Source organism: Heterocephalus glaber, unplaced genomic scaffold (genome assembly GCF_053883595.1).
Source record: "Heterocephalus glaber isolate CG9 unplaced genomic scaffold, H.glaber_assembly_v1.0 deba00001719, whole genome shotgun sequence".
NCBI lineage: Eukaryota > Metazoa > Chordata > Mammalia > Rodentia > Bathyergidae > Heterocephalus > Heterocephalus glaber.
The window spans coordinates 1,203,260-1,223,241 of record NW_028258432.1 but is presented as its reverse complement, the minus strand read 5'-3'; the positions used below and the strand labels follow the sequence as shown (position 1 = coordinate 1,223,241).

Here is a 19,982-nt window from a genome sequence, read left to right as displayed (position 1 = left end):
TTTTTTAACTGTTCTGTTCATTTTTAATAGTTTAAGGCCCAAATACTAGTGAGGTGTTTAATTCTAAAATTTATAAATTTACAGGCCAAATTATCAATCTTATTTATTTCAGAGTTAGACATGGACATGATTAGAGGAAAGAACTAATGCATTTCTTATTAAAACCTAGACACCCAACACAGGTAAGGATATTTGTGACATTGGCATATGCAAAGATTTCTAATACAAGACAATGAACTAAGTATAAAAGAAAATAGGTATGTTGGACTTAAAGTTAAAACTTCAACTTCTCGGGGTGGGGATTTAGCTCAGTGATTCCGCTGCCTGCCTTGCAAGCACAAGGACCCGAGTTTGAGCCCTGGTACCAAAAAAAGAAAGAAAGTAGGAGACAAGCTTGCATGCATTTTATGTAGAAATAATGGATACCCTTTAAAATTTTTATTTTGAGAAGTTGAAGTTTTTTGTTTTTTTTTTTTTTTTGGTACTGAGGATCAAACTTGGGTCCTTGCGCTTGCACAGCAGGTGATAAAACCACTGAGCTAAATCCCCGGCCCTCTGACTTTCTACTTTTTAAGTAATAATGCTTTTGAGTTCCATCCTCTGCATCTTTCCTTTCTCATGTCTTGTGGCATCTTTGAGCAATTTCATCTGTATACCTACAGCTGTAGTTATTGCATGCCATATCACACAGGGTCTTTAATTCTATTAAGTATATTTGTGGGGAAAAATTTGTGCCTAATGTTTTGGTTAGTGCTTGGTGTGCTAAATGTAAATGGTAGATTTTAAAAAATCTTTAGACATTTTTATTTTTAAAGGTAATATAAATATATTGCAATTTAGAGGTTACAAAAACGTATGTAGTGAAATCCCTCTCACTTTTGTCTTGGCCACCTGTTCACTTCTTTAAAAAAAACAATTTTTTATATTGCAGAGAATTTCAAGGAACATGAAAGTAGCAAAAATGTAATGAATTCTTCTCCTTCATCATTGATCATTTTGTCTTCCTAATTTCATTCCTCTTTTCCTTTCTACTCTTTCTTTGCTCTGCAATCTGGAATAGTTCAGATGAAATCCCAGTGTGGTGCAGTGGTACACATCTGTAGCCCCAGATGACCACCCTGTCACATACAAAACCCAACCCAACCCCGCTCCTCATCTCACCCTAAATAATTAGGTATGACACCCAAGGTGTCTCTGAGAAAGACACCATTAAAAAATGTAATTAGTGGGGCCGGGGATTTAGCTCAGTGGTTTCGCTGCCTGCTGTGCAAGTGCAAGGACCCAAGTTCGATCCCTGGTACCTAAAAAAAAAAAAAAAAAAAATTGTAATGAGTGGGCTGGGAATGTAGCTCAGAAGTTCTGCATCTGCCTGGCAAGTGTGAGACCCTGAGCTTGATTTCCGGCACAAAAAAAAGAAATTTGTGCCTTTATCACACATAGTGGCCTTAACATCAAGGACTCGTCCATACTCAGATTTTCCCAATAGCTTAAGGGTGTCTTTTTTTCATTTTGTATGTTTACATTCTAATTCAGCTCTCCTGAGACAGCCAGTGCTATCAATCTCTTGTGTCTTTTGAGAGAAATTCTTATCAAGTCTGTTCAAGTCCATATACATGTCCCTGGATTCAGTCACCTCCCCACCCCCCCTTTCTTTCTCTTTGCAGTACAGGAGATTGAACTCAGGGCTTTCATACTAAGCTGCATCCTCAGCTCTTTTTATCTGTTTTTGAGATGGAGTCTCACTAAGTCACTAAATTGCCCAGGCAGAGTTCAGACTTGCAATATTTCTGCATCAGCCTCCCGAGTTGCTGGGATTGCAAGCATGTGCCACTATGCCTGGCTAGATTTTTTCTTTTTATATTAGTGGTAGAATACTGAAGTCATTCTGTATTTCTCTTTTTAAAAATTTATTAGGGTATGTTAATATTACATAACAATGGGGTTTTTGGGGGGAAGTTGAAATATGCATTTAACCTAGCTTAATCAATTTCAATCTCTTTGTCCCCTCCCCTCCCTGTTGGCTCTCTTCCTCTTTGACCCTTTTCCTGGCTCCAGAAGTCTACCCCTGGTTTCCTGTCTTCTTTTGTTTTTAATTATTAGTTTATGAATGTTTTAGGTTTCTCATATAAGAGAACACAGGTGAAATTTAACTTTCTGAGTCCGGCTATGGCTAATTTCACTAAACATGATTTTTTTTTGTACTAGGGATTGAATTTAGGCCCTTTGCACTGAACTATATCCCTAGCCCCTTTTTTAATTCTTTGAGACAAGGTCTTGCTAAGTCACTAAGTTGCCTTGGCTGAGCTCAGACTTGTGATCCTCCCAGTTCTGTCTCCCAGAGTGCTGGCATTCTGTACCATCATGTACCACCATGCCCAGTTCAACACCATAGTTCCTAGTTCCATCAGTTTTCTTGCAATGACATGATTTTGTTTCTCTTTATGGCTGAGTAATATCCCATTGTGTGTATATGCTCCATTTTTTGGTTCATTCTTCTGTTGACAGGCATCTAGGCTGTTTCTACAGTTCAGCTATTGCGAATTGAGCTATTATTAACATGGATATACATATACCACTAAACTATGTATTTTGTAATTCTTTCAGGAATATGCTCAAGAGTAGTATAACTTGATCAGATGTTTTTAGTCTTTTGAGGAGTTTTGATACTGATTTCCATAGTGGTTCTAGTTTACATTCCCCCCAAAGGTGTAGAAGGTCTCCTTTTTCTCTTCATCTTTCCCACCATTCAGTTTGTTTTGTTTTCTGGTGCTGGGGATTGAACTTAGGGCCTTTGAACTGAGTTAAATCCCCAGGCCTTTTTATTTTGTCACAGGGTCTTGCTAAGTTGCCCAGGCAGAATTTGAATTTGTGATCCTTTTGCCTCAGCCTTCCAAAGTGCTGGGATTATAGGTGTGCTGCACTACACAGGTGTTTTCTGTATGCTTGATAAGAGCTGTTCTGACTGAGGTGAAATGAAATCTGAATGTAGTTTTAATTTTCATTTCTCTGATGACTAGAGATGTTGAACATTTTTTGTATACTCTTTGGTCATCAAACTTCTTTTGAGGAGTATCTATTTAGTTCATTTGCCTACTTTTTTTTATTGAAGTCACTGTTTGATGGGGAGATTAATCTTTTAACTTCTTTATATATTCTAGATACTAATCCTCTTTGGGCATGGCTCATGCCTATAATTCCAGCACCCGGGAACCCAAGGCAGGAGGAGCACTGCAAATTTGAAGCTCGCCTGAAATACACAGTGAGATCCCGTCCCCAAGAAAACCCCAAAGGACAAAATTGAACAAAACAAAAAGATATTAAAGCTCTATTAGAAGAATAGCTAGCAAAGATTTTCTCCTGTTTAGTGGGTTATCTCTCTTTCCCTTTTTTTTCTTTCAGTACCAGGGATTGAACTTGGGACCTTGTGTTTGCAAGGTAGGCATGGTGCCACTGAGCTAAATCCAGCTTGCTCATCCCCCCTCCCCTTTTTTTTTTTTTTTTTTTTGGTTTTTGGAGACAGGGTCTCACTATATAATTGCCTCGAACTTGTGGCAATCCTTCTCTACCTCAGCTTCCTAGGTAGCTAGCATTACAGTTGTGCACCACCACTGTCTTAGTGGGTTGTTTTCATTCTTGTTTCTTTTGGTGTGCAGAAGCATTTTAAATTTAATGTAGTCCCATTTGCTGATTCTTAGATTTCCTGTGCTTTTGGAGTCCTGTTCAGGAGTCTGCCTGTGCTTATGGCTTCAAGTGTTTCCCCTATATTATTCCCCTATTTTAGCAGTTCCAGTGTTTCTAATTGCATATCTAGGTCTTTGGTCTACTTTGATTTAATTTTGGTACAGGATGAGAGAGTGATCTATTCAGTTTTCTGCATGTGACTCTCCCGTTTTTTTCTTCAGCATGCTTTTGGCCCCTCTGTCAAAAATCAGATGGCTGAGGTGCTTGGGTTTGTTTTTGTGTCTTCTGTTCTGTATTTCTGTTTTTGTGCCAGTACCATCTTGTTTTTGTATTACAATAGCTTTGTATTGTAATTTGAAATCCAGTATTGTGATGCCTCCGGCCTTGCTCTTTTAGTTCAGGGTTGCTTTGGGTATTTTGGATCTTTTCTTATTCCAAATGAAACTCAGGATTGCTTTTGCTACTTGGGATTTTAGTAGAGATTGGATTGAATCTATAGATTGCTTTTGGTTGTATGGCCATTTTTTTTTTTTTTGGTACCGGGATTTGAACTCAGGACCTTGCCCTTTGGAGGCAAGGGCAGCGCCACTGAGCTAAATCCCTGGCCCAGTATGGCCATTTTTAACAATATCGATTCTTCCAATCCAAGAACAAGGGATTTCTTTCCATTTTCTAATGTCCTCTTCAATTCCTTTCTTCAGAGCTTTGTAATTTTCATTATAGAGGTCTTTTACCTCCTTAGACAGGTAGACTCCTAGGTATTTAATATCTTTGAAGGTATTACGACTGGAATTGTTTCCCGATTTGTTTCTCAACAAGTTCATTTTTTTTGTATTTATTTATTTACTACGTATTTGCCATACATAGTGCTCACATTCATCATAGGGAATTTGTACCTGTAAATAATATATCCTATTCTTTTTTCCCCATTTCTCTCCACTCCCTTCAATCTTCTTCCCATCCCCATTTATAGAAGCTTTGTTTTCATTTTTACTTCCATTTTTTAAAATCCCTTTTCCCCACCCTTCCCTTTCTCCTCTCCCCTCTCTTGTTCCATTTCCCATTGAACATACGCTTTCTACTTCCCAGTATCTGTTCTCCATTTTGTTCCTTATTTAGCCTTAGGGTTTTTCACACAAGAGAAACAATGTGATATTTGCCAAGTGCATCCATTGACCTACGAATGACTCAAGTTTATGGCCAAGTAATACTCCACTGTATATAAATAACCACATTTTTTTAATCCATTCATCCATTGATGGGCATATGTGTTGGTTCTAAGATTTAGCTGTTATAAATTGTCCTATTATAAACATGGGCATGCGTATGTCACTGTGGTAGGATGGATGCTTTTAACTCTCAGGAAGATACCTAGAAAGGGAAGAGCTGCATCACATGGAACTTCTAGTTTGTTTTTTGAGGAGTCTTTCTACTGATTTCTATAATGGTTGTACCAGTTTCTACTCCCAACAATGGAGAAGGTTCCTTTTTTCCAGTCTCACCGGCATTTGTTATTGGTTGATTTTTTTGATGATAGCCATTCTTTCTGAAGTGAGGTGGAATCTCAGTGTTGTTTAAATTTGCACTCCTCGAATGACCAGTGATGTCGAGCATTTTCTCATATATTTATTTGCTGTTTACTTCTTCATCTGTGAAGTGTCTGTTCATTTTGGATGCCCATTTTTGGATTGAGTCTTTGAATTTGGGGGGCGTCTGATTTTTTTGAGTTCAACTTTATATATTCTAGATATTAGTCCTGTGTGTGAAGAAGAGGTGGTAAAATTTTTTTTCCCATTCTGTTGGTGGTTTCTTCACTCTGTTGGTGGTTTCTTTTGGTGTGCAAAAGCTTTCTTTTTTTTTTTTTTTGATACCAGGGATCGAACTTGGGACCTTATGCTTGCCAGTCAGGCAGTAGAACCACTGAGCTAAATCCCCAGCCTGGTATTGGTATTATGATTGGGATTGCATTGAATCTTTATTCTAATTTTGGAAGTACAGCCATTTTCACTGGTTCTGCTTATCAAAAAAAGGGGGATATCTTTGCATTTTTTGATACCCTTTTTGATTTCCTTTTTCAGAGTACTGTACTCTTCAATGTAAAGCTTTTTCACTTTCTTTGTTAGATTGATTGCTAAGTATTTTCTATTCCTTGATGGTATTGTGAAAGAAATTGTCTCCCTAATTTTTCTTTCAATGAGTTAGTTATTTGGGTACAGGAATGCTATTGATTTTTTTTTTTTGGTACCAGGGATCGAACTCAGGACCTTGAGCTTGTGAGGCAGGTGGTGGAACCACTGAGCTAAATCCCTGGCCCCTGGAATGCTATTGATTTTTGAGTATTGACTTTGTATCCTGCTATGCTACTGAATTTTCTTATTAATTCTAAGAGTTTTTTATGAAGTGCCCCCCTCCCCCCCACAGAGATCAAACTCAGGACCTTGTGCTTGTGAGGCAGGCGTGGTGCCACTGAGCTAAATCCCCGGCCCCATGGTGGAGGTTTTGGATCTTCGATGTATAGTATCATGTCATCAGCAAATAATGATAATTTCATTTTTTCTTTCCTATCCATATTCCCTTTATTTCTTTCTCTTGTCTAATTGCTCTGGCTAATGTTTCCAGAACTATATTGAACAGGAGTGGTGGTAGTGGACATCCTTGTCTTGTTCCTGATTTTAGAGTGAAAGCTTTCAGTATTTGACCATTTAGTATGATGTTCACTACTGGTTTGTCATAGATGGCGTTATCAGTTTGAGATAAGACTTTCTATTGTAATTTTTTTAGGGTATTAATCCATCTTTGTTCTTATTTTTTTCCCCATTCCTGTGCCCTCCCTTCAACCCCTCTGCCCCTCCCCATTTACAAAGACTTTGTTTCTGTTTTTTCCTTTTCTTGTATTTTTTCCTTTCCCTTCTTTCCTCCCCCTCACCACTTCCCCTTTCCCTTGCCCTTTGGACCTTTTCGTCCTATTTCACATTATATATTATACATTTTGGTCCTTATTTACACTTTCACTTTCTCACACCAGAGAAACTGTTCAATATCTACACGTGTGTCCTTTTATTTCACTTAAGAGTATGGCATCAATGTGCATCCATTTAGCTATCAGTGTCTCTTGTTTATCATTCTTTATGGCTGAGTAGTACTCCATTTATTAAAAAACCACATCTTTATCTAGTCACCAGTCGATGGGCATTTGGGTTCTTTCCAAGATTTAGCCATTACAAACTGTGCCCCTATAAACATGGGTGTGTATTACATTTATTGATTTGTGTAGGTTGAACCATCTCTGCATCCCTGGGATGAATCCTACTAGGTCACAGTATAACATTTTCTTGATGATTTGCTGTATTTTGTTTGTCAGTATTTTATTGAGAATTTTTGCATCTGTGTTCATGAAAGAGATTGACCTGTAGCTCTCTTTTTTGGTTGGGTCCTTCTCTGGTATTGGTATCAGGGTAATGCTTACTTCCAGGAATGATTTTGGGAATATCGCTTCCCTTTCAATTTTGTTACAGATACTGAGGAGTGGTGGCATTCGATCTTCTCTAAAGTTCTTGTAGAATTTAGCAGGGAATCTATGAGGACTTGGGGTTTTCTTTATTGGTAGTTTTGGGGTTTTTTATTGCTTCTTCAATTTAATTGACTGATATTGGGTCTTTAGAAATTTTATATGTTCTTTTTTTTTGATACCGGGATTGAACTCAGTGCACTTGTGCTTGCGAGACAGATGTGGCAGCCCTGAGCTAAATCCCACTGAGCTAAATTCATAAGTATCTAGAAATCTGTCCATGTTTTCCGAGTTTCCCACCTTACTACACTACTGCAGGCTCTCAAAGTAGGTACTGATGATTATGTGAATTTATACAGGAATGGTTGTAATTTCACCCTTTTCATTCCTAATTGCATAGATTGGGGTCTTTTCTTTCTTTTGATAAGGTTGCATAAGGATTTATTTATTTTATTTACTCTTTAAAACAACCAACTCTGTATTATTTTCTTAGTCTCAATTGCAGTGACTTCTGCTTTGATCTTCGCAACTTTCTCCCTTGCATGAGCTTTGGTTTTAACTTGGTCTTGTTTTTCTAGAAGCTTGAGGTTCAAAATTAAGTTATTAGCTGGGTATGGTGACTCATGGCTATAATCCCAGTACTTGGGAGGCTGAGGCAGGAGGATTGCCATGAGTTGGAGGCTGTCCTGGTCTACATAGTGAGTTTTAGACCAGCCTGAACTACATAGTGAGGCCCTGTCTCAAAAACCAAAACAAGGGCCGGGGATGGAGCTCAGTGGTTTCGCCACCTGCTGTGCAAGAGCAAGGACCCGAGTTCATCCCCGGTACCAAAAAAACCACAAAAAAACACCAAAACAAAACAAAAGTAAGGAAAACCCCAAAATTAGATTATTTACTTGAGCTTGCTCTGTTTTTCTGATGTGGGAATTCAGTGATGTAAATTTCCCTCCTAAGACTGCTTGCTTTCTTTGCATCCCATAAGTTTTGGTATGTTGTATTGACATTAGTTTTTAATTGTAGAAATTGTTTTACTTTCTTTAATTTCATTGATTGTTCAGGAGGGTGTTAATTTCCATGTGTTTATGTAGTTTTTGTGGTTTCTTTTGCCATTGATTTCCAATTTCCTTACATTATGATCTGATAATATGCATGAGATAATTTCAGTTTCTTTGCATTTACTTAAGCATGTGCTATGAGGTAGTATGTAGTCTGTTTTGGAGAAAGTCCTTTGTGCTGCTGAGAAGAATGTGTATTCTGTTGTTGGGTGGAACATTCTGTAGATATCTGCTGAGTCCAAAGGCTTAGTTCAGCTCTGATATTTCTTTGTTGATTTTTTTTTTTTTTTGTCTAGTTGATCTGTTTGTGACAGTGGAGTATCGAGGTCTTCCATTACAATTGTATTAGTGTTTGTTTTATATAGTTGGGTACACTGGTATTTGGTGCATATATATTTATAATTGTTATCTCTTCCTCTTGGATTGTTCCTTTAACAAGTATGTTATGACCTTCTTTGTCTCTTCTGATCAGTCTTGGCTTGAAATCCACTTTGTCTATGAATAGAATAACTAGTCCAGGTTTTTTCTGGGTTCCTGTTGCATGGAGTATTGTTTTCCATCCTTTGACTTTCAGTGTATGATTTTCTTTTTGAGTGAAATGTGTTTCTAGTATGCAGCATATTGTTGGATCTTGTTCCTTGATCCGTTCTGCCAGTGTGGTTTTTTTTGGTGGGGGGGATCTGGAATCGAACTCAGGACCTTAGGCTAGCCAGGCAGGTGTGGCACCACTGAGCTAAATCCCGGCCCCTAATCTGTTTCTTTTGATTGACGAATTGAGACCATTCACATATCTGATAGATACTGACTTACCCTTGTCTTCATAGTGTTTTCCTGTTGTTGATTCCCTTTCTTTTCCTTCTGTGTAGTTGCTTGCCTTGTCTGGTGGATTTAATCTATTGGGATTCTTGAAATTGTTTTTTTTGTTGTTGTTGTTGTTGTTGCTGTTGTTGTTACTGGGGATGGAACTCGGGACCTTGCACTTGTGAGGCAGGTGGTGGAACCACTGAGCTAAATCCCCGGCCCACCGTGCTGTTTTTGTCACTGGGGCTTTGTAATACAACTTGAAATCCAGGATTGTGATGCTGCCTGCTTTGTATTTTTGTTTTTTTGTTTTGGTACCGGGGATCGAACTTGGGACCTTATGCTTGCTTGCAAGACAGGCACTGGAACCACTGAACTAAATCCCTGGCCCTGCTTTGCATTTGTAATACAGGATTGGTTATTTATTTATTTATTTATTGGTACTGGGGATCGAACTCCGGTCCTTGTGTTTGCACAGCAGGTGGCGAAACCACTGAGCTAAATCCCTGGCCCAATACAGTATTGGTTTTGCTCTTCTCCATTTAGATTTTAGGATTATTTTCTGTAGTTCCATGAGGAATGCTATTGGTATTTTGATTGGGATTATGTTTAAATCTGTATATCAGTTTTGGAAGTATGGCCATTTTGACAATATTGCTTCTGATTATCCAGGAACAGGGGATATCTTTCTCTTTTTCCACTTTCTGATGTCCTCCTCTTTAATATCCTTTTTTATAGTACTATAGTTTTTGTTGTAGAGAAACAGCAATACTTCCTTGGTTAGGTTAATTCTTTTTTTGTTCTGATTTTTGCTTTTTTTGAGAACAGGGTCTTTCTATGTACTTCAGGCTGGCCTTGCACTCACTATGTAGCCCAAGCTGACTTAAAACTTGTGGCAATCTTTCTGCCTTCAGCCTCTCAAGCGCTCAGATTATAGGTGTGCATTACCATACCTGGCATAGGTTAATTCTTAAGTATTTAATTTTTCTTAATGATATTGTGAATGGTATCATTTTCCAAATTTTTCACTGAGTTCATTATTGGTGTACAGCAATGCCATTGCTGCTACATTGCTGAGGTGTTTTTTTTTTTTTTTTTTCCCGTGGAGTTTTCTGGATCTTCTCTGTGGAGAATCTGTGAATAATTTGACTTCTTCCTTTCCTGTATGTATCCTTTTTATTTCTTTGTCTTGGTGATTGTTCTGGCTAATGTTTTAAGTACTATGTTGAATAGGAGTGGTATATATTCTTGTCTTCTTCCTGATTTTAGAGGGAAAACTTTCAGTTTTCCCCTGCTTAATGTGATGTTGGCAGCAGGTTTGTCATAAATGAGTTTTATCAGATTGAAATAGATAGTGATAGATTCTTTCTATAAGTATCTTCAGGATTGTTCTCATGAAAGGATATTGGATTTGTCAAAGGTTTTTGTGCATCTATTGAGATGATCATGTGTTTTTTTGCCTTCCTATGTGGTGTATTACATTTATTAATCTGAGTATATTGGGCCATCCTTGTATCCCTACTTGGTCTTGATATGTGATCTTTTGGATGCCTTGTTGCATTCTGTTTGCCGGAATCTTGAGGATTTTTGCATCTATGTTCATTGAAGAGATTGGCCTAGAGTTTACTTTTACTTTTTGTCTGGTTTTGGAGTCAGGGTAATGCTCTGTAACTTTTTCTTTACCAGGTGTTGTCCATAGATACCTTTCTTTGTTTTCAGTTACCATCTTATGTTAGGCCCCCACTACCTCATGCTGTGTTCTTACAGTCAGCTGCTCAGGTGCAAAGCAGTGTTGCATCTGCCTTTGAGGCTCTAACTGCTGCCCCTCCCTTCTTGTGACAAATCCATCATCATTTACTGACTAAGCCTTCCTTTTCTGTTGTCTGTGTGTCTGGCTGCTATTTCATTGATGTCTCTCTTTTCTTATTACATTGTTTTAATTCAAGAATTTCTCTCTTTCTTTTTTGAGAGGCTTTGAAACACCAAATAGAAGATTTACAGGAAGATCTGAAAAGGAAGGAAGCAAAATGGACAAGCTCATATGGCCGTCTAAGAAGCCAGATAGAAATGTTAGTCCGAGAGAACACAGACCTCCGAGAAGAGATAAAAGTGATGGAAAGATTCCGACTGGATGCCTGGAAGAAAGCAGAAGCTATTGAGAGCAGCCCCAAGGCCTACCAGTGTGTAACTGCTGGGAAGAAAGATGAGTCCATGGTAGGTTTTGGTGCTAGCTAGTTGTTCCAGGTCTGGAGGTGCTGGTAAATATTTGAACATTGAAATTGATAAGGTTAGAAAGTGGTGTAGTGGGTGCCAGGGCCTGGGGAGGGCATGAGGAGTGGGGGTAGTGGATACAGGGTTTCAGTGCTACAAGATGAAGAAGTTCTGGAGATGGGTGAGGGTAGTGCTTGTACAACATTATTAATATACCTAATGCCCCTGAACTGTACATTCAACATTGGTTGAGTGGGCAGGGAATTTTAGGTCATGTATATTCTACCACAGCTAAAAGAATTTCATGTATTACAATATACAGGTACTTTTCAAATTCATTTTTATAATTCTTACAAAGGAGTTATATAGCAGACAGATAAACTCAGTTAAAACATCGAGTGCAGGTGAAATTTTGCAGTCATATGAATTGACTCCTTTCTAACCAAGGGTCTGGGCTCATGTATCTGTGAATTACTGAGCCATGGGAGGAATATGTGCCCTGGGGTACAGCGATGAACAAAATAGAATTCCTCACACTCCTGGAACTTGCTGGTAGAAAGACTGTACATATGGTGGATGAATGTACAATGTGGCCGTGGGAGAGTGTCAAGACTAGGCAGGAAAGGTGAGGTGGGGCTGGCCAGAAGTGTGAGCCTGGGTTGCTCCATTTGAGGGGTGCCCTGCAGGGGGGGGCCAGGATATGTCTGTGACCAGAGAGGCCAGAATGTGGGACATCAAATGTGGGAGAGCGCTAGGAATGGGGTCATTAGGCTGTCAGGGAACCTGATGTGTGGGAGCCCCTGGGGCTTGGGGTAGACTGCTTCTTCCTTGCAGTATGTTGACTGTGTCCCTGCAGACTGACTAGTAGAGGGGCAGGAACATGGGGACCACTGCGGGAATTCAGACCAGGTGGTGGAGGCATAGATGGGGGTCACAGCAGTGGAGGGGTGAACAGCAGAACTGATTTGTTGATGAACTTGACAGAGGTGTGACAGCAAGAGAGGAGTCAACAATGACTTCCAACTATAGTTTAGTCCGGGCCTTTGGTGTAGTGGAGTTCCCATTGATGTATTATGTGAGACCACAGGAAGATAGCATGTTTTCCAGGAAGCTCATGGTAAGAATGCAGTGCCTCCCTACCATGGTGTGGAGATGCTGCCTCAGCAGCTGCCCAGGTGACCAGGGAGGTGCGGGCTGGAGAGGACATGGGCTCCTTAGAATGTGTGCTTGTGTGCTGGGCCCTGAGTGTGGTTGGGAGGAACCAGTTGGAAGATGGGAAGAGGAGAGGGAATAGAGAGAGAGAGACAGACACACAGACAGACAGTGTGTCCCTGAGCCCAGTGAAGAAAGTCTTGTGAGAAGGAGAAGGGCACCCTCGTCTGGTGGTGTGGCACAGTAAGAGGACCTTCAGTACTGCAGTGGGTGTGATGTGGCCCGGTTCTTTGGAGGTTTGAAAAGCAGAGCCTGGCTGGTAAGAAAGAACTCGGCACAGTTGGGGACCAGATGGCCCTGGGGATTTCATTCTGCAGTAAATTGAAGAGGGGGTAGTGCCTGAAGGGAAGGAATTTTGTGTTTTAAGCTAGGAAATGAACAGGTGTGGGTGTGTGTAGGGTTGATTTAGTGGAGAGGAGAGCACTGCTGCAGGAGGAAGCTGGGGAGTGGCTCAGCAGTGTCCTGGGTCAGGTCTGGGGACAGATGGATGGCAGGCGGCCCTGGCCAGGCACCACTGTCAGCCCCAGCACGGGAGAGGTGGGCCCAGACGAGGCTGATGTGCAGTGGCAGTTGGTAGGGAGGGCTCCCAGAAGCTTGGACCTTCTCAGGGAAGCGGGGGAACAATCTTCAGCTAAGAGGGAGGAAGAGGAATTAGAGGAGGTTGAAGGAGCAGAAATCTGGGAGCAGTTGTCTGAGAGAGGACTCTAAGCAGGGGGTCTGGGGCGGGGAGGCTTGGCCTGGGCTGCACTGGGGCCCACTTGGATTAGAGACCTCCACTTGAGTGAGAACTGTTCATACTGGTGTTTTCCTCATTCAGCTCTCTGGGTGAAGGGTGGTGGAGAGTTAGGTATTAGCAGAGACGTGGTCACAACTAAATGCCACCAAGTGAGAGAGGGACATGAGAGCTGGCACTGTATGTGACAGGAGTAACTGCTGTGTAAGGAACCATGAAGTTAAGTTGTGTGAGAGGACAAAAAGCTACAAGGTTCTAAGCCATGCCTATAGGACTGACCCTGTGGGATGTTGCCACTGTCAGGGTGAAGGTGTCAGAAGAATGAGCCAGGAAGGTAGGATATGATGGCATTTTCCCCCTGTTCCGCAAACACTTTATTATGGAAGAAGCCTTCCTCCCAAAGCAGAGTAAGTGAAAGAATATGATAACCTGGACTCAGCCCTGCGAACATTTTGCTGTACCTATGTACATGTTTTGCCAAATAGTTTGAAGGTAATGACAGAAATCATAGTATCCCATCCTTAAATACTTTAGCATTTACTAAATGGCATTGACTTTTTTTTTTTGGTACTGAGGATCAAACTTAGGACCTTGTGCTTGGGAGGGAGGCGGTGGCACCACTGAGCTACATCCCCGGCCCTGACATTGACTTTTTTTTTTGGTACCGGGGATCGAATTCGGGTCCTTGTGCTTGCGCAGCAGGTGGCAAAACCACTGAGCTAAATCCCCAGCCCCTGGCATTGACGTTTTGAAGATGCCAGACTATTTTGTGGATTGCCCCATGTTTTATCTTCGTTACTGGAAGGCTTTGAAATTCTTCGAAGTGTGACTTCTGCACTTAGTGTTGATTGCAGATTTTGATACTATTGAGAGTAACAACTTGTGGAGTTTACCCATCGGATGTCTAGCTGGGGCAGCACAGAGTACAGATCAGAGCAGGATTAGCTCAACACAGTGAAACCAAGGTGCTAGATGTATCATCTGGCAGGGGATGCAGAGCACACTGGGAGCATGAGTCAAGTGCTGGGTGTTGGGCAGATCCCAGGGGAGCGAGGAGAAGGAAGCCTCATCCTAGTGGTAGGAACAAAGCAAGTGAATTCTAGGGAGAGCTGGGCCCAGCCAGAAGAGGGTGTCGGGGCAGCTCCTGTAAGAGGCCAACCTTGACAGAAGGGACTTGTTCTCCTGATTACAGTGCTTGCTGGGTCCTAACGTGGAGAATGAGTATGTGTCAGAAAGAGTGTGTACGTGTGTGTGTAGTTCACTGCCAGATAACAGACAGTCCACTTTGGTTCACAGTGATAAATGAGAACGCTAGTGAACAAGCCTGCAGTGTTCTCATCACTGGCTGAGTTGAGCTTCAGTCATTGCGCTGATGTGTAGACTAACATTATTTTCAAAATTTTATACTCACGATTCTTTCTCACACCGTAGAGCACATCTGTGCGATACCACAAGAGCCACATTTCCTCAGGAGCCCAGGGGGAAAAGTACAAGAAAAACTATTTGCCAAAACATGGTAAGAGGCTGTGTGACCTTTTCAGAATTAAAGAATAGCAAATTTATATGCATTAAGAAATAAAACATTGTAAATATAGTTGAAGCTGCTGTGCATAATTTTACTCTACAGGAAATAATTCCAGATAGCATTCTATGCTTTTTAAAAAATTCTACTACTATTTGTATCGGTAAGATAGAATGTTATTTCATGCTCTATTTGTTCTTTTGCAATTTGCGTTTTTCTCCCAATATTGTCAGATTTACCCACATTAATGCTTAAAAGCTCCAGATGATTCATTGCAGTAGCTCTTAGATCTCTGCTGTATCTCCAAGGCTGGGTCCCTGTTGGTGGGCAGGCAGGGTAATGAGCAGACGACAGAGCAGGTCTCCATAGCGTGGCTTTCTCTAGAGTCCATGTTAGGAGCAGGGTGCTGGGTATGTTTGGTTTGTACTGCTGAGGTTTCCCATTGTAAAATGGTTGTGCCAGCTTTTTACTCTCTGTAAAATATACCCTTTGTACTTGTTGACACTTCATCTAGTTAGGCTTTAACATTTTGGCTGGTCAGATGTGAGATAGTACCTCAGTGTAGTGTTTTTTTTTTTTTTTTGGAATCGGGGATTGAACTCAGGACCTTGGGCTTGCGAGGCAGGCATGGTGCCACTGAGCTAAATCCCCGGGCCTCAGTGTGGTTTTAATAAGCATCCCTAATTGCTGGGAACATTTTTTATTGTACTCAGTGGACATTTGGGATTCTTTTTTGTGAATTGCCTGCTCATTTCCTTGGTTCTTTTAAAATTCTAAGGTGTGTAACTCCTTATTGAAGTTAGTTATTTGCATATTAATACTTTGTCATTTATAACCACTGCTAAAATTTTCTTCTAGTCTGGTTTGTGATTTATATATATATATACATTTTTTTTCCTTTTAATACTGAATTTATTAATCTTACGGATTTTTTTTTTTTTTTTTTTGCTTTCATGGAACAACAACTCCCCCAACCCCCAATCCCATGACTTTTCCTTCAGCATTAGCTCCTGGGGCAGCCCTCAAAGGCCTTAGCACTGCTTTGCAGTGTCACTACTACAGAATCAGGCTGCGTGTGCTCCTTTGTTGTCTTTCATTGAACACCGTGTTGTAGAGATTTGATCTACAGCTCTCATTTCCTAATTTTTAGTGCAAGGAGGGATTCACTTATGAATGTATTGGAGTGTGGTCATTTTCTATCAATAGGTGCACTTTTATAAACTTGTGAGGATGTTAAGTCAGCAATGATGTCGTGAACATTCTTGGCTATTTCTGGCACACACATTTCTTTAGTCCCATTTGTAGGGCTACAATAATGGGGGTATTGGTGTGAATGTTTTTCAGTATTGAGGATTTAACCCAGGGCTTTCTCACTGAGCTACAACCCCATACTAGCCACTCCCTTTTAGAGACAAGGTCTCATTTAAGTTGCCTGGGCTGGGCTCGAACTTGTGTTCCTTTGATCCTTCAGCCTTAAGCCTCCCAGGGTGCTGGGATTATAAGCGTGACTCTTCCATGCTTGGCTTAATTTTTTTTTTTGTACGGAAGATTGGACTCAGGACCTTGAGCTTGTGAGGCAGGTGTGGTACTACTGAGCTAAATCCCTGGCCCTTAAATATATTTTTAATGCTAGTAAATTTTGCCAAAATATTTTTCAAATTGATTTTATACTCTCATGAAAGCACTTCTTTTGCTTCATACTTCATCCGGTACTGTTATACTTAAAATTTTGCTAGGCATGCTGGGAATTTAGCTCAGTGGTGCTACTGCCTGCCTCTCAAGAGCAAGGTCCTGAATTTGAACCTTGGTACCAAAAAAAAAAATTTTTTTTTTCCAGGCACATGGGGGAATAACAGTGTATTACTGGAGTTTAAATTTGCATTTTCCTATTAAATAATTGAACACTGTCTCTGCTTATTAGCTATGTAGATGTCCTCTTTCAAGAAGCTTATTCAACAATAGGTCTTTACCTATTGTTCTGTGGGGTTCTTTTCCTTTATTGATTTGTGAGAGGCTTCCCCTTCCTCTTCTCACAATCCGCATATACTGGAAAGATAGTATCTTCTCTCAGTATATGGCTTGTCTTCTTTTTTTTTTTTTTTGACTGAGTTTCTCTGTAAGATGTCCTGGCTGGCCTAGAGTTCACACTCCTCCTACCTTAGCCTTGTGAGTGCTGGGATTATATAGCTCTGTGCCACTACACTGGGTGGGTTTTTACTCCGTATAGTGTCTTTTGATAACCTACATTCTCATTTTAAGGGAACTGAATTTCAGGTTTTTCCTTCATAGTACTGTATTTTGTTATTGTTTCTGAGGTACTGGGGATTGAACCCAGGGCCTTTGCACTAGGCTATATCCTCAGCCCTTTTTGTGTTTTTTGGACAGTGTCCCACTAAGTTCCCCAGGCTGGGTTTGCATTTGTGGTTCTCCTCCCTCAGCCTCCCAGAGTGCACCACTGCACCCGGCTCCTAGTAGTGCTTAAGTCTTCCTGCATAACCTGCCTCCTGTGGGATCTCTGTCCAGCACTGTTTGTTACCCAGCTTTCTCCTTTCCTACGCTCGTGTCTTATGTGTCAGCTGAGTTGTGGTCCTGCAGACAGTAAGTCTGCCTCCAGGAGTCAGAGCATGTTTCTGCTCACCTCTTGTTCCGCTGAGCTGTAGATAATTTTGAGGGTTCAAGTTAATGTTCATGATCAGCCTGAGAAGTAAATTTGATGTATGATGAATCTTATTAGTTGATTCCATTGGCAAGTTACTCATCCTCAGCCTTGGTTTTCTCATGTATAAAATAGGAATATTAGTCTTGTCTCTGGAAATGATAGGAAGATTGCAAATGATGTAACACAGCTCCAGTTAATACGGTGTACTTCATACACGTGCCCTGAGAGGTGGAAGATGTTCTTCCCATGTGAACAGAGCACTCCTGTTAGCCCAGAACCCTGCGTACTGTCCACGTACTGGCTCAAGTCAAACCTCTGTGCTCCTCTTAGTTCCTTTTTCCTTTTGTCCTTACCCATCATACCTACCACTGCCCAACCCATCTGTCTCTTGTTGGTGTTTTCCAAGTCCATCATGTTGAACTGTAGAATTGGCTGACATGGCAGTTTGGGGCCCACATACCAGGGATTCCATGTGGTGCAGCAGAAACAGCGCTGTTTCCATTGGTGCCACACAGCCTCCTTGCGTGTCTGATAGCCTCCTGGTAGACTCTACCTCTGTTCTTCTCCAGGCCTTTCTCTGTAGCATTCAGCATCTTTTGTACTTTTTTTTGGTACCAGAGATTAAACTCAGGACCTTGCACTTGCCAAGCAGGCATGGCAGCACTGAGCCACATCCTTGGCCCTTCCTTTGTACTTTCTAATATGCAAAGCAGATTCTGGGAATTAACAAAACCCTTCAAAGTTCAGAATATTTACAGTATGACTCATTAGCATATAAGAAGAAAATATAAGCACATCAATATAGTTCTTTAAATTCATTTGTTACTGGTGACATATGTGTACTTATTTTTATAATATAGGGGTTATAGGACATGACTGATGTTCTAGTCATAACAGGGCACACCCTCTAAGGCACTTAGGTTTTAACTAAATACCCTGTTATTTGGTTAACCAAATGCTCTGTGTATTCTTAAGATGCCTCTTTTATTTGTACCCCACACCAGTCTCTCTTAACATTTCTTGTGATTGTCTCCAAAATACCTTCAGGTCTTTTAGGTTATTTGAGCCCCAGTTTTTCTATGGATTATAAGCTAAAAGTACTGTATTTGATACTGTCTTTGTCTGCCTTGGTCACTGAGAATTTTAAGTACTTGTGTAAATATTTAAATTTATATAATGGAGCACTTACACAAACTAGTAAAGAAAAATACTAAGATTTGCTTAATTAAAAGATAAAGGGCAGGGGCCAGGGATTTAGCTCAGTGGTCCTGCCGCCTGCCTCAAATGTAAGGTCCTGAGTTCAATCCCCAGTACCCAAAATCCCCACAAAAAACAAAAAGATAAAGGGCAGCAGTTCACAGAGGAAGGGTATGAATGAATTAAGGAAATGTTTAACCATACTAGTAACTTTAAAATGTTTAACATTTTAAATTAAATTTTATAATACTGAACCTAACTTTTACAATTATATTCTGACAGGTAATCCATCTCAAAGATCCAAGTCTGTACCTCCTCGGGATTTAGGCAGCTCAGATAAAGGACAAGTAAATCTTTTTATATTTTTATATATTCAAGTGTAGATTACTTGAAATTGATTCATTGTTTCTTAACCATGTATAAAGGAGGGTTTTAAGATTATAAATGTTTTATAAATAATATCAAATCCAGTCCTAGAGCCCTGTAAAGTTAGCATCTGACTTTAGGAAGTAAGTATAGGTTTTAACAGCTCTAATGTCTTGTCTTACAGGCTGCCTTGCCCAGGGAGCCGCTTGAACCACTCACCTTCCTAGATCCTGAATATAAAAAGGAGGAAAAAGAAGAAGAAATTCAGGAAGAAATCAGTCATTCTGATGGAAAGGTTAAAATTTTTTTTTTTAAATCCAAAACATAAATGTGGGCTAAAGTAGAGTGGAAATGCTTAAAGTATGGTCATGTGCTGCTTAACAGGGAGGGATACATGAGAGCACCACACTGTTAGGTGGTGATGTCATAGTGTGAATATTGCGGAGTGATGGTATAGATACCAGGACACACACAGTGTGACAGATAGTCTGTTGCCCTTAGGACTGTGATAAACAACACACTGCAAAGATTAGATCAAGCACAACATTAGATAATACAATCAAGAAATGTGAATATAAAGTATACAAGGCTGCTACTGGTGGAGTATGGCTGTTGGCAGAAATTTTTTTAATAAATAGTATATTTTAAAATAAAAAGTATAGAAAGTACATAACATTAACAGTTACTCTCAAATGTTATGCAGTTTACATAATTGTGTGTGCAATACTTTAACATGGCTGCCAGTGAAAATTTGTTTGCATCACTGCAAACCTAAGATTTTCACACTGCCGCTAGTCTCAGAGGAGCACCTTGAAATTGTGGTCTGTCGTGGACCAAACTGTCAGTGGTGCCTGAACTTCAGGACTGTGGGGCTGAAATATTTGTAGTTTCGTGGTGTAACGAAAGGAATACAGTGCCACTATTTAGACTCGTTCCTGTGCCAAACAGCTTAAAAGCCTTTACAGCTGCTGCTAACCCTCTTCTGTAAGCCTTTCTTGTCTCCGTCCTAGGACAGGGCCCCCATCTCTAGTCTGCTT

At 40.4% G+C, this 19,982-nt stretch overlaps 1 protein-coding gene across 5 annotated transcripts in view; it reads left to right on the top strand.

Annotated features, from left to right (window-relative positions):
• Cpap (centrosome assembly and centriole elongation protein) overlaps nucleotides 1–19,982 on the top strand; it is an 81,060-nt gene that overhangs the window by 55,679 nt on the left and 5,399 nt on the right. For 4 of the 5 annotated variants that reach the window (XM_021236391.2, XM_021236390.2, XM_021236389.2 and 1 more), the window contains 5 exons: nucleotides 3,400–3,435; nucleotides 11,017–11,259; nucleotides 14,633–14,717; nucleotides 18,862–18,926; nucleotides 19,130–19,240. In XM_021236391.2, coding sequence (XP_021092050.2) covers nucleotides 3,400–3,435; nucleotides 11,017–11,259; nucleotides 14,633–14,717; nucleotides 18,862–18,926; nucleotides 19,130–19,240 — 540 coding nt within the window. The remainder of the gene's footprint in view (nucleotides 1–3,399; nucleotides 3,436–11,016; nucleotides 11,260–14,632; nucleotides 14,718–18,861; nucleotides 18,927–19,129; nucleotides 19,241–19,982) is intronic. The other variant, XM_021236393.2, reaches the window with a different exon arrangement.